Here is a 14,065-nt window from a genome sequence, read left to right as displayed (position 1 = left end):
GGTGCGAGGTGCAAGTTATTTCAAATGGAAAGATTGTAAAGGGAAAGGGGTAGGCCCAAAAGGACGTGGTTGGAAGGAGTCTGAAAAAATATGGGGACTTATGGCTTCACTAAGGATATGGCCTTTAATAGAGCAGAATGAAGAACCAAGATTCATGTAGCCAACCCCAATTAATTGGAAAAAAGCTAAAATGATGATGATGATGATTGTGATACACTTCAATCCTTTAGATTTTACATCCAATGGTTAAAATTTCATATGTATCATCAAAGCCTTTTCCCAACTAATTGAGATTAGCTACACGGATCTTAGTTTTCCATTCTGCTCTATTAAAGGTCATATCCTTAATGAGGCCATAAGTCCATATATATTTTCTCACTATTTCCAACCATGACCAATCACTTGTCATTTTTTAGCCTTCCACTTGAATTAACTCGCACCTCCTAATAGGTGTTGTACTAGGTATGCACCACATATGACCGGCCCACCTAAGTTTATATATATATATATATATATATATATATATATATATATATATATATATATATATATATATATATATATATATAGTTATGTTAGGGTGTCCAACCATGCCCAATCACTTGCCATTTTTTAGCCTTCCACTTGAATTAACTCGCACCTCCTAATAGGTGTTGTACTAGGTATGCACCACATATGACCGGCCCACCTAAGTTTATATATATATATATATATGGGTTATGTTAGGGTGCTCACACTATGGAGTAATTTATCATTGTACTAAACAAATTTGGACACTTATATGCCCTTGTTATGTTAGGGTGCTCACACTATGGAATAATTTATCATTGTACTCAACAAATTTGGACACTTATATACCCTTGTTTTGTACATTGAGAATTTTTAGTAGTGGCATTTTTTATCATTAGAAGGGGTGTGACATCACCCACATGGAGAATTAAATGCCACCAGTGTACTCTATGTGGGCGATGTCACACCCCATGTGGATAACGTCACACCCCTCCTAATTATAAAAAATACCTATATTAAAAAAATGCTTCATGTACAAAACAATGGTAGAAGTGTTCAAAATTTACTGAGTACAATAATAAATTACTTTACAATGTGAGCACCCTAACAAAACCCTATATATATATATATATATATATGGAAAATGATCCTGTGAGCCAATGGGCTCACAAGTAAAAATGAGCCCAACAATCTCGGCTGATTTGACAATCACGGATGCCATATAGTATTTTAATTTTAATTTTTTTTCTAAGAATCAAAATCACATGAAATTTAAAGCATGTGTTCATCGAAAATAGGTGAATCTTTGAAAAATATCAAAAAAATATTGTACATGAAAAAATTTACCAAAATACCCCCGTAAAGTTTTGGGGGCATTTTGATTAAAAAAAATTATGGATTATTTTTTTTATATTTTTATTAAGTGCGGCTTGATGAGAAGAACACACGCCTAAAATTTCAAGTGATTTGGATGTGTAGAAAAATAATTAAATTCAAACACTACCGAACATCTGTGATCGTCAGATCAGCCTAGATTTAATCTAGGCCATTGGGATCATTTTCTCTTGTGAGCCCACTAGCTCACATGATCATTTTCCTACATATATATATATATATATAGATATATATATATATATATAGAGAGAGAGAGAGAGAGAGAAAGACACAGAGGATGGGTTAGAAAGAGATGATAACATACGCAGGTATGTTTGCAGAGGGATTGTTTCTTATGTTCTTGTTCATAGCCATTCATTCAAAAATATGAGTTGAAAAAAAAAAACCCAATAATTGTCATAGTACAAGCCCCTGAAAATTTACAAGAATGTCACCAATTCTAGAAACTTAACAAGTCCTGCTCTTTCTTAATCAAAATAAAGTTTTTATAACTAAGGTTTCCATACGAATAACATAAATTTCCAATTTGTAAATTTCTTTTGATTTCTATTTCCAATAAAAATTAAGGGATCATAGATTAGTAGTTTAAAAAATAATAATTAGGAAATTTTCTCATTTGGGAATAATTTATGTAGATATAGATCGTAAAACCATAGATTAAGGGATTTGACTAATGAATTTTCTGTTCTAAGTTATTCTTCCAAAAAAAAAAAATCTATTCTAAGTAAAAGTGAAAAATACCTTCTTAATCTATTTGACTTTTAGTTGTGAATTTTTATTCTTTGCAATTAATCCATACTAATGTAGAAAGGAATTGGCAACATATAGCTACATCTTCATCTGTCTCCTCCCACATGAAACATATAGCTAGAAAATCTAGACTTACAAGCAAATTTTTAAAACGAAGAATGATTGTTCATAGAAAGTCACCAGTTTACAGCCAGATATCCTGAAATTGTGCCCAAGTTTCAGAGGCAGGGAATGATTCTACATAAGTGCTAGAATTGTGACCTTAAGATGCAAAAGAAGGGACAGACCCAGAAAAATAACTTCCATTGAAGAGCCTAAACCTCGGGAAGAAGGGGAGTCATCAACTTTCAGAAAACATGCATAATGGGTATTTGCATGTGGGGTTAACTGGGAGTAAGTAAAGTTAGAGGTATCAAGGACGTGGAGATTGAAATGGAATAAGGATTAGACATTCTCAACTATTGGACCAGGGGTGAACAGTGCATTAGAGACACCCTAACATCCAAGTTTCAATAACTTTGAGAGATGGATTTTTGCCCTAGGAACTGAATGTGCGCGAAAATGCTCAAATAAAGTGTACAGCAAGCACTGAGAGCGAAAAATTCTGGCAAAAGAGCTCGCAGTGGTAGAGAAACGCCACAAAAAATGAACCCAGAAGAGAGACCTAACCTGACCTGATACATTTCCATCCTCCCTCATTCTCAAAGCAACCTATGCACATTGATATACAGGCGACAAATGCCCTTCCACACTGCTGTCTCAATCTCATCCCCAGAAATAAGACCACTCGATTCTAGTAATGGCTTACTGGAAGAAGAAGAAGAAGAAAAAAAACAAAAGCCCAACCAAAAACAACCCAGATGAATCCCTCAAAAATCAGTGGCAAAGAAGAAGAGTTGGATTCTCGTTACCTACCACGTCCATCACTTATTAATGTGCAATGGCTATGAACTCGTTTCTGTTCCTTTCTGTTTGCTATGCTGCCTTCAGAAACCAAGCAAGCACCGCGCTTCGTCACCCAGTTTTTCAACGAGGCAGAAAATAGAAAAAGCCAAAGGACCAGGTTTTTATGAGTCCACCGAGCTCATACTATTCTTGTTCGAGTTCTCTCTATCCCCATTTTTTATACAGATCTTGGATCCAAATTGGCAGAATTCATCATGTAACAAATAAAACAAAAAATTAAAATACTTTCTTTTAAAAAAAATTATCCGTTGGATAGAAATCCGTAGTTGTGGGGTTTATCTTAAAGATTGACGTTTGTGAGTTTGGAGGATGATGAGTCACCCAACAAAATAAAAATAAAAACTTTTCTACCGCTCATTATAAAAAATGGAAGAGTATACAATTAGACTATTTATCTTTGTAAAAATAAATTTTGAACTGTTATTGTTTTGGGCACGCAGATCTCAATACGATATTTTCCCCCTTTCGATATAGTATTTGATATGCATAAAAAGAACAATTTGTCATGGGGATACAGGAAAATAGATAGGTTTTTTACGACATTCTTAAGCTTTATGCACCCGAGCTTAAAAGCCACACATGAGACACCAGAGTCTTGATAGTTTAGAAAGAGAGACAAAATCGAGTGGAGAAAGAGAAAGAGTTAGCCCACTGATTTGCTTGTTAGAATTGCAGATAATGATATATTACGAGATATGCAAAGGTTGTAAAAAGAGTCTCTTTCGTTTAGCAAAAGGACCCTTAAATCACAAGGTGGCTGCATATTTACTGTAATGGTGGTTACAAGCACCACCAACAGCTACAACTTATAAGCAGCCCCTTAACTCACATGATGGCTCCTTTTACAGCCTCCTTTTGCTTCCATTTCATCAACAGCTATATGACAGTTGGGTGAATCACATGCACCAAGGTTATATGACTGTTAGATACCCCTACGAACTGGGCTTACAAAAGGATAACTAGCCAGGCTTACAAAAGGATAACGAGCCACAAGCCTGACTCCCACATGTGCTCGAGTGATGGGCGCTTCAAGCACCGATGTGAGCAAAGTGCAAAATGGGCTATCAAGTGCCTTGCACCCACACACGTGCATGTGCATGTTGCATGCTTCGCGTGCGATGCACATGCACATTATCTCTCCATTATACTTAAAGTATATTGCATGGGAATATATGCTATTCAATACATCTCAACAAACTCTCTCATCTTCAATGTAGGACTCAAATCCACATGTTTCTCTCTCTGCCATGCAATTTAGAAAATAATTATAAAACCAAAGTTGTTGTTTTGAATTATGCTTTAGCATTTTCCAAGTTAAAAATACTACCATTTACATGATAGACAAACACTGACATGCACCAGACCTCTTTGCCTTAACTGTTCCCCCTGATAGAGTGAGGTATTGTACCATAAACCATAAGAAAGCCCATATTTGCATAGGTCCTTGTACCAGCTACACTTTTGATCCTCTCTTGTTAACACTTATATATCTATCTGCGTTGATTTGTGAGTAAAAGAAGTTCAGTCCCAGATAACTTGGTCTTCCTTCCTTAGGAAATAGAAGAAGGAATATAATGATTGCATTATTTGTTGCTTTGTGGTTGCATCAAGTCTCCCAACTATTAGCTCTTTATTCCATACCAGCTGAGCACCTTCCCCTTGAACCACCTCAACTAAGTAGGAATTCTTTTTGTTGGCCTGTCTATAAAGTTTAGGAAACTGTGTTTTGAGTGGAATCTTGCACATTCATTTAGAAGACCAAAATTTAGTGTATTGTCATTTACCCTGCAGAATACTGACCTGAATAAGTTTGGTATACATAGCAAAAGGAAAAAAAAGCAGGTGGTTGATAGTTTAGAGATACCGATCTAATTTTACAATTTTCTTTTTTTTAGTTTTAAATGCCAAGTGTGGAGTAATATGATGTTTTTAACATCAAACCATACAAAAAATGAGATTTTAAGGTGACAATTGCTCCTAGCTATTAGATATCAAACTGAACACAAAGTTGGAGATTTTTTTTTGAACTTTGAGTTTATTCAATAACATAGTCACAACCACCTTATTTGAAATATGACGGACAAAAATAATTGTAATCTCATTATATAAAAAATAAACGATCTCTTTCTATATTTTACCCCGAGAAATTAGTCGGTCCTACCTAGGGTAGGCTATTAGACTATCCTTGAAACCCCCCAAAAAAAACAAGAATAAAAATGCAGCCAAACGTTTGCAATATGGGACAAAGGGAAAAACTTAAATGAAAGAAAAAAACGCTAAAAAAAATGTGGAACCACAGTATAAAATTCTAAAAAATATCATAATGGATGAGGTTTTTATGAGTCAGACAACTCACATACATACACATGTATCCCCTCTCTAAAATACATTTTAAAGATAGATGTTTTATCCAAAGTTTTAGAGATTCATGATATAGGCTAGGGTTGAAAAATAAAAAAATGTAAAATTTAAAATTTGGCTTAGGGAGTTTTCGAGCATCGTACAAATGGAATTTTTCTCGGGGACATTCACGCGGCAAAACTTTTTCAAGCATAATTTCACAAAAGAATTACAATCCCTATGTAATTTTTTCTAAAATATAAAAAATTAAGTTAGTAGTTTTTAACTACGAAGTATATATATACATATAGGAACCTTGCGTGAATTCGAAAGAGAATAGTAAATCATGGGACGGTTGAAAGGGATTAGGGGGTTGAATGTTGAAAGGTTGTGTGCATTAGGACCTGGTCTCACACCCACCGACCCATCTGGGTTTCGTAGCAGTCCCAAACCAGGCACTACGTGGTAATGCATAGAGAGAGAGAGAGTAATTCTGGTATTGCATTGCAGCATTGGTGGTGCATGGCAAGCGCGGGATCCGCATGCATGTGTTTTGACTATTTCTTAGAGATGAGAGAGAGAGAGAGAGAGAGAGAGAGAGAGAGAGAGAGAGGTCTTGTTTGGTTACCCGGAAAATACCATGTTTTCTCAGCGTGAAATGGCGGGAGAATTGCAGGGCTCCCTTTTTCCCCTGTTTTTGGGGAAAACGGCAGCGGACTTCCGTAGAAAGGGGGCAATTCGGAAGCCCCCTTCCCTCTTCTCGCTCTCTCTTCCTCTGCAAACCCAAGCCCCCTCCTCTCTCCAGCCCTTATCCCTTTTCTCTCTCTGCACCCACCCACTTTCTATCTATCCCTCTCTGTTCTGCTTTTTCTCTCTGGTTGTTGCTCTCTTCCACAGGTTCTCGTTTCGTTTTTTCCGCTCTCTCTTCAAACCTCTGGAGATATTTCAGGTATGTTATTCGTTGTTCTTAATTGTGATTTGTTATCAATCTTCAATGTTCTTAATTCACCTCAGAGCTCTGATAAATTTTCATAATCAGAATATATAGAAAATGGTTCTTCATAGACCGCAGAGCATGAAAAAAACTGTATCTAAAGACCTTCATAAGGTAACATTAAAGACCTTCATAAGGTAATATGCCGAATATTCATTTGGGATTTAAAAGACCTGGTACTCGGAGTGTATCATTTATGTCTGGTCTTATGTTACGGTTCTTGCATCCTCTCAGTTTGTTCATTACCGATTATACTGAGATGCCTAAGCCTTAGATTATTGATACAACAAATTTTGTGATTACTAATCCCTGTAATGCCGTTTTGCTTGAATTGTATTCAAAGGAGTCGTTGAATTAGCATCCCAAATTTCGTATTGAGATAATCCCTGAATTAACAATTGTTGTTGCTGTAAGGAATGTGTCATTCAATTAGGAGTTGCTCTGTTAGTAATTGATTGGGACTTTGCCCTTGATGTTTTGCTCTATTTTGTTTTTTGCTTGTTAGTAAACTAACTCCCTTGATATGGATCGCCTTCTATTGCCTCTGTATGCTAATTCTTTATGCATGTCACCTGTTTTGCTCCATTCAAATTACTTGTATTTTTCCAGGTTAGCAAACAGGGGATATTGCCAGCAGCGGATTTCCCCAGCTTCCGCAGAGTTTACCAAAGCTTCCAGCCAGCAGTTTTTTACTTCCACCTCTATCTTAGACTCGCAATTTCCCAGAGATTTTTCAGGAAAACACCTTTCAGTTACCAAAGAGGGCCTTCTCGGTGATTGATTGAATTGTGATTTGTTTACCGTGTTTTTGTCGTTCATTTTCTTCATCATATAGATGTTTGTGGACAGTGTGACAACGACAACAACAAATGCAACATTAGCATCCTTGTTGTCGTCTTCATCAGAAGAAGAGGACTTCTTTGAATCTTTAGAACGATTGCCGTCATCTGCCTCCACTTCTGGTCGCTTGTCAGGGTGGTGGGATGCTCAAGATGACAGTCTTGCTCGATTCTCAGCACGCCCTTCTTATTCCATCAATGACAATGACGACAACTACGATGACAAAGATGGTGATGACAGTGGCGGCGGCAGGTATGATGTGTGGATGGCAGAGCCAGGGTCCATCACAGAGCGTCGCCAACGACTCCTGCAAGGGATGGGCCTCAGCAATGAGATGGGACTCCTACGCATCACCAGTCTCCGGAATCATAACAGCAAGGACAAGCCCTACAACAGTGCCATCAAAACTCCCCCTCTTGCTGCCCTTCTTCGCATGGGTGAGGCGGTGGGGACAACCAACAAAAGTATAAAGAGGATCAAGGAGGTTGGTAGGTGCCTCACTTGGGCAGGAGGAGGAGGAGGAGGAGCAGTCATTTCTCATCCTCTCCGCCGGTCCAGCTCTTTCAATGATGTAAAGGAGTTCAAAGATTGCGGTGTTATAGATAATGATGATGACGGCAAAGGTAATAATGATGATGATGATGATGAAAGGGCACAGGCAGATGGGGCCACTGCTACAGAAGTGAATGAGCAACAGCACTGCATAATAAGAAATTTGGACAATGGAAAACTATTCATTGTGAGGGAGGACGGAATGTGGGATGGCCGGCAGCTGAGCACGGAGGAATTCGAGAGGTCCGTCGGTTACTCCCCAATCGTCCATGAGCTGATGCGGCGTGAGAGCTTTGCCACCTTTCCCAAGGGAGGAGACTCTTCTTCTGCTTTCCCTACAGCAAAACACAACAACAAGCCACTCCTCTCTTCCTTATCAACCATGAGGAGATCATCGAAGAGGAGGGGAGGAGGAAGCATCAATGCGTTGTGGCTTATGAAGAACATCAGGGTAGTAGCGAGCAACGTAGTGGCAGGACATGGCCATGGTCATAGTCATGGGTACAACCACCACCACCACCCCAAGAGAGAGGATAGGGGAGATGTGTCATCAGGAGGAGGAGGGGCAGAAGGAGAGGGCAGTTATGTGTTGGATGCCTCTGAGAGGATGAAGGTGCGGCAGCATGGCAAGTCCTACAAGGAGCTGACGGGCCTGTACATGTGCCAGGAGATTCAGGGCCACGAGGGCTCAATATGGAGCATCAAGTTCAGCCACGATGGCCGCTACCTCGCCACTGCTGGGGAAGATTGTGTCATTCACGTGTGGCAAGTCTCTGAGGCCGAGACCGGGCCCCAGGACAGGGACCGCCTGCTCTCATCCTCAACGAGAAGGAGCAAGTCTTTATCATCATCTTCTTCTTCTTTCTCTTCTTCTTCACATTTCGGTGTTTCCAACAGGAAGCATCATTCTTCTTCATCAGTTCCCCCTGACTATTTAATGATACCTGATACCATCTTCTTGCTTTCGGAGAAGCCCATCTGCTCCTTTGAGGGACACCTTGACGACGTGCTCGACCTCTCCTGGTCCAAATCCCAGGTTACACAGCACCCATGTTGTTGCCTTCTCCTCTTCTATTCCACTGCCATACTAACAGAACCGACATTTATGAAGTTCTTTCCTATATATCATACCTCGAGTTTTTTTTCTGGTGATAATGCATTGTTATGTACACAACATGAATGTGTATACTCAATTACCCAAAAAAACATGAATGTGTATACTGACTTCTAGGATTCCCACATTATATGCAGCACCTTCTTTCCTCTTCAATGGACAAAACTGTTAGACTCTGGCACATGTCAAGCAAGGCTTGTCTGAAATTATTTGCACACAATGATTACGGTGAATTTCTCACTTTATCATGCTTTATAATGTTGGCTTTGAAATAAGTAGCTCTAATATATTTGTTTCTTTTATTGGGTTTTGTTTAAGGCAGTAACCTGCATCCAATTCAATCCGGTCGACAATAGATACTTCATCAGTGGCTCCCTTGACGCCAAGGTACGCATATGGAGCATACCCGATCGTCAGGTTGTTGATTGGAGTGATCTACATGAAATGGTTACTGCTGCGTGCTACACACCTGATGGCCAGGTCAAACTTTATACACTAAAGCAAGCTAAGCAAGTGAGATTATAGGATTCAACACAGCAGAGCTGCATCTTAATTTATAATAATGTTTATTTTTTTCTGTGAAGGGTGCATTAGTTGGTTCAAATAGAGGGAGTTGCCATTTATTCAGCATGTCAGGTATACATGGCATTTTCTTTCTTTTTTTCTTTTTCTTTTTGTAAATAACTTGCATTTCATACTTGATAATGTGCACCATTGGCACCTGGTATTTTTATCTTGTAATTTAAGTCATTTGATGTTTGACTGTGTTGCTTGTTGCTTTTCACAATGCGTTTTTTTTTTTTTAATGTTGGTTTTTTACAAGGCAAGTTTTAGTCCTCATTTTACATTGTTTATTTGCATTTTGTCTTCCCTGAAAAGAATATGATGAATTGTTGAAACTTGCCTCGTCTTTTTAATGTCCCTACACTAGTATTCTCTTTGAAAAACCAATTTTACTTTGAAACTTGATTTTACGTTTTTAATTTTGGAACAGAACAAATGCATACCGAGTTGAAGTTTCCCAATTAAGAGTTAGCCTGTCACCAGGCACACAATCTGGCTAATTCCGCCTTAACTTCCACTCAATCATACCAAACCCCAGTGTTTTCTTTCTGCTGTTACCTCCCTTTTTGGGAGCTGATTTTTGCCTATGTGGCCGAGCTTTCATGAGTTGAATTGAGAATGTGATTCTTTTCGATTTATTCTTTGAATTGCACCTCATAACATATAGACATTCTTTGCGATGTTTGCTTCATACAGGATGTAAGCTGCAGCAGAAAAGTCAGATAGATATGCAGAACAAAAAAAAGAAATCCCATGCCAAGAAGATCACTGGTTTCCAGGTATTCTGTTGGTGTTAAACATATTGTTGGAAACTTGGGATCACTGTCACCTTAATGCCTTAATGTGCATTTCCTTGACTGATGATATACTTGCTGTGGACTAGCTAGCTCAGTTCTTGCTTTTTTATTAACTGGCTTGGAATATATTTGTCTCATTGTTGTACAGTTTGCCCCTGGTAGTTCCAGTGAAGTTTTGGTAACTTCTGCTGATTCACGGATACGTATCTTCGATGGCACTGAACTTATCCACAAATACAAAGGTATTAGCGAGTGTGTGAGTGCATGCCTATGTGCGTGTTATGTGATATCATTAGATGAGAGTACAGATCAATTTTATTTTGTTCATGCCTATCATTGATCAATCAGTGAGAGTCCTAGCCTTAATTTGCGGCATTACAATGGGTGTGACATTAAGAAGGGCCATTCACGTAGGTTTCCGCAACACAAGCAGCCAGATATCGGCGTCATTTACTGCAGACGGGAAGTACATAATTTGTGCAAGTGAGGATTCCAATGTGTATGTGTGGAAGCACGAGGATTCATGCAATGCAGTCACAGGCATGGGTGGGAGGAATAAATGGGCAGCAGCGGTCACTTCTCGATCTCACGAACACTTCCCCTGTCGAGATGTATCTGTCGCCATTCCATGGCCAGGGTCTAGCCGTGAGCAGCAGCAGCCAGTGACATCATGCTTGTCAAGGGTAAAGGGGGGACGGAAATGTCCTCGAACCCCATCCTCCTCTGCCGCCATCCCCACCTTGGAAGACGTGTTCTTGAGCAGCAAGAGCCTTCGGCATTTGAAGGAGGGAGAGGGCAGCATGTCTTTTTCAGAATCAGTTAGGGGTGTGGGGGGGCATTCATTCTCCTCTTCATCTTGGTGGGATAGTAATAATGAGGGAGACATTAATGCTGCAGCTGCAGCTGCAGCAGCAGGTTCTTCTTCTTCTTCTTCGCAGCAGGCAGCAGGTTCTTCTTCTTCTTCGCAGCAGGCAGCAGCAGCGACAGCATGGGGTCTAGTTGTGGTGACCGGTGGGTTGGGAGGAGAGATTCGAACTTTCCAGAATTTTGGCCTGCCCATCCGCCTCTAGTACCACTTCGATTTCGATGACACATGACCTACCCTAATCTTCGTTAAGCATGTAAAATACATCATTTTTTGTCTTTTTTATATTTTGTACTTTTTTTAAGTCGGGGATTTGAACTTGAAAGATCTCCAACCGGTACTAATAGACTATATAGGACAAGCCCATACAGGTTTGGTTCTCTTGGAAGAGAGGAGGAACACAGGTACAGTAAGTACACCTCAGGAGTGGGATCAACAACCCATTAAAATGTTTGTTGCAATTAATCCTCATTGGAAAAATATATCACCACTTTTAGGGTTTTATTGACTGATTGAGTTCAGTTGAAAATTTCTTTTGATAATGCTAGAACTTTTGAAGCTAAAGAATCTAGAGCCCAATCTATTGAGGATTGTACCATCTCTTTGTTCATTTATTGGACCCACTAGCACAAGCTCCTCTAAGGATTGTCCCGCTCTGATTTCAAGCAAAATTGGGGACAGGTGCTTTAAACCAGAGAGCTGAGTAGAGTGAATTATTGGTCTACCCTGCCTGAGGGGTCCATCAAACTGGACTTTGATGGTTGCTTCCTGGGTAGCCCTAGCCACACTGGCATAGATGGTGTGTTCAGCACCTTTTTATCAACCAATCCTCTCTTTCTCGGGGTCCATCGGCAGTGCCAACTCCACCCTTACGAAAGTGTCAGCCTTCATTCATGGCATCCAACTTTACAACTCAGAATGTGTGGTAAGGATGTCATCACTTTCTTGCGCTTCCAAGTCAGCCCCCTGCCCTGAGCAACTCGAGCCCCTTGTTGACCAAATTCCGACATCACAAGCTCACTGGTGATTTAAACCTCAGAAACTTGTGGAGAAAAGATAATTCAGTGGCTAATGCCCATGCCAATAAAGGAGCAATTTCCCATTACTCCAGCATAATTTGTTTCTTCTCAGGGTTTTGCTTCTTTTCGACTTTCTTTTGATTCTACTGAACAATTGGGCCCCATTTTAAGCGGTCAGAACTTGCATATTTCTCATTACATAATGTTACAGTTACATATGATTGGAGAAAAGGTGACTTTGACTAAAACAAAAGCTATGGTGATGGCCTGGAGAGAGAATATTGAGGTAGGCATGTTATTACATAAGTAGTGAAGAGCATCGAGGCTATGTAGGAGTGGTGGGAGATTTAGGCAGGGTAGAAGAGTAACATGCTTTCTAGAAGGTTTATGTAAAACTTAGTCTGCATTTGCCAATCTACCTATCAACTACATGCTGCTATTTCAGATGTCAAAGGTAGTATAATGTTTTTTGGGAAACTCTGATTGATAATTGTAAAGGGCGAGTCAATGTCAAAAGTTTAATCTTGTTCATGGAAAGAGGTTTGCAAACTGAAAGACCAGGGTTGCATTGATATCCATGTTCCTCATGTAACACTTTATAGCGGATACAGAATCGAGGCAAGAAGTGTTATTTGATAAGTAAATAGGAGGAAAATGAAGCTTGAGATGGGAGATTGAAGAAGGGGAGTAGTATATCAGGGATTTAAAAACTCAAATTAGATGCATGATTGAATGAGTTCATTTGGGTAGTGGTGAAGGATGTTCTTTTGGATGCCATATCAGTACAGTTGCACTGTTTTTCTGAAGATTCTCAAGGGCCTTTCATTCCAGCAGTTAGAAATCTTTTTTCTTTCGAATGTTGAGAATAGGAAATTGCTACATCACGATGTGTAATATCAAAGCAGTCATTCTGAGATGTAAATGATGGGGGCGGAGTAAAAATCACAACATAAACAAAGGGTCATAAAAGAGCATGTTGTTGGGGGGCTAGTTCCCATAAAAAGCTCTTGCTGTTGCCAGCATGTGCAAACTATGTCCTGGGTCATTAGAAGTTCATGATACATGCTGAAATGTCACTGGTCGATCATGAATCTCATTTGAAATATTCACAAGCCTCTGGCCCAATGAATAACATCTAAGAAATCACCTTCCACTTGGATAGGGCCCATGAATGACTTTCTAGGAGGATAAAGAGGAGGAACTAATCGTTATTTTATTTTAAGTTAATGGTTATCATTATTTTATTTTAAGTTAATGGCATTTTATTGATTAAAATTGTGAGTACATGTATATCTCTCTTGTCCAAAAACAAGTGCATGCACAAAAGACTCAACAAGTAAGAATGTAATTCTCCAAATTAGTATTTATGCAAGTAGTAAAAGTAATTATCGATACTGAGGATTTGGAGCTTCATTCACATACTAGGGAGTCTGCTAACCTGTTGGACTCCCTCTAAGTATAACCACACCCTCGCCCATTAATGCTGGTTATGAAACCAAGAACGCTTCAAATATATTTGCTGGTTTCCAAGGGTAAGATTCGCTTTGCCCAAGCTATTACCTAGGTAGAGCCCCCTTCTATAATCAAATTCCTCCATTTGTGGTCAAAGTTTCTCAAACTGAAGAACAATGCCCAAAGCGTTTGATTTGTTCTAATTGTTCTAAAGGACCGGTGTGGGAAAACAATTTCCTTGGTCTTCTCACTAGCCCTTTATAAATTTCCCTCAAAGCTCACTTTCACATACCCCACTGGAGCTTTCGGTTAGCCTCAATCCATTGATCCCGTCCCTGATCCCATAACCGTTTCTGATCCCCTTCCCAACAACTATGATCATGACGGAGGTGAAGCATACAAGTGCGT

General features: G+C 39.4%; 2 protein-coding genes across 34 annotated transcripts in view; one reads left to right on the top strand and one right to left on the bottom strand.

The window, feature by feature from the left end:
- Window positions 1-3,382, bottom strand: part of LOC18444248 (Zincin-like metalloproteases family protein) — a 49,632-nt gene extending 46,250 nt beyond the window's left edge. For 7 of the 27 annotated variants that reach the window (XR_016059294.1, XR_016059293.1, XR_016059286.1 and 4 more), the window contains exon 1: window positions 3,070-3,374. The gene's annotated coding sequence lies outside the window, so the exon portion shown is untranslated. Of the gene's footprint in view, window positions 1-2,828; window positions 2,962-3,065 lie in introns of those variants that run through there. The other 20 variants (XR_016059295.1, XR_016059289.1, XR_016059287.1 and 17 more) reach the window with 10 other exon arrangements.
- A 2,406-nt stretch (window positions 3,383-5,788) lies between these two features.
- On the top strand, window positions 5,789-12,299 carry LOC18444256 (uncharacterized). Of its 7 annotated transcripts, none has more exons than XR_016059281.1 (8): window positions 5,789-6,409; window positions 7,064-8,882; window positions 9,098-9,188; window positions 9,283-9,440; window positions 9,555-9,596; window positions 10,221-10,303; window positions 10,470-10,563; window positions 10,736-11,694. XR_016059281.1 is itself a non-coding variant. In XM_020673637.2 (8 exons), the coding sequence occupies exons 2-8, from the start codon at window positions 7,290-7,292 to the stop codon at window positions 11,389-11,391; spliced, it is 2,727 nt and encodes a 908-aa protein (XP_020529296.2). In that variant the 5' UTR covers window positions 5,789-6,409; window positions 7,064-7,289; the 3' UTR covers window positions 11,392-12,299. The 7 variants fall into 7 exon arrangements, 3 of the variants coding, with proteins under 3 accessions (XP_020529296.2, XP_088728034.1, XP_088728035.1); XR_016059283.1 differs by having other exon boundaries at window positions 9,279-9,440; XR_016059282.1 differs by having other exon boundaries at window positions 9,279-9,440; window positions 9,545-9,596.
- The last annotated feature ends 1,766 nt before the right edge of the window (window positions 12,300-14,065 follow it).

This window comes from Amborella trichopoda, chromosome 7 (assembly GCF_054954075.1).
Source record: "Amborella trichopoda isolate Santa Cruz 75 chromosome 7, AtrichopodaSantaCruz75HAP2 v2.0, whole genome shotgun sequence".
Lineage (NCBI taxonomy): Eukaryota > Viridiplantae > Streptophyta > Magnoliopsida > Amborellales > Amborellaceae > Amborella > Amborella trichopoda.
The sequence above is the reverse complement of the archived record's forward strand: the minus strand, read 5'-3'. Positions and strand labels throughout refer to the sequence as shown.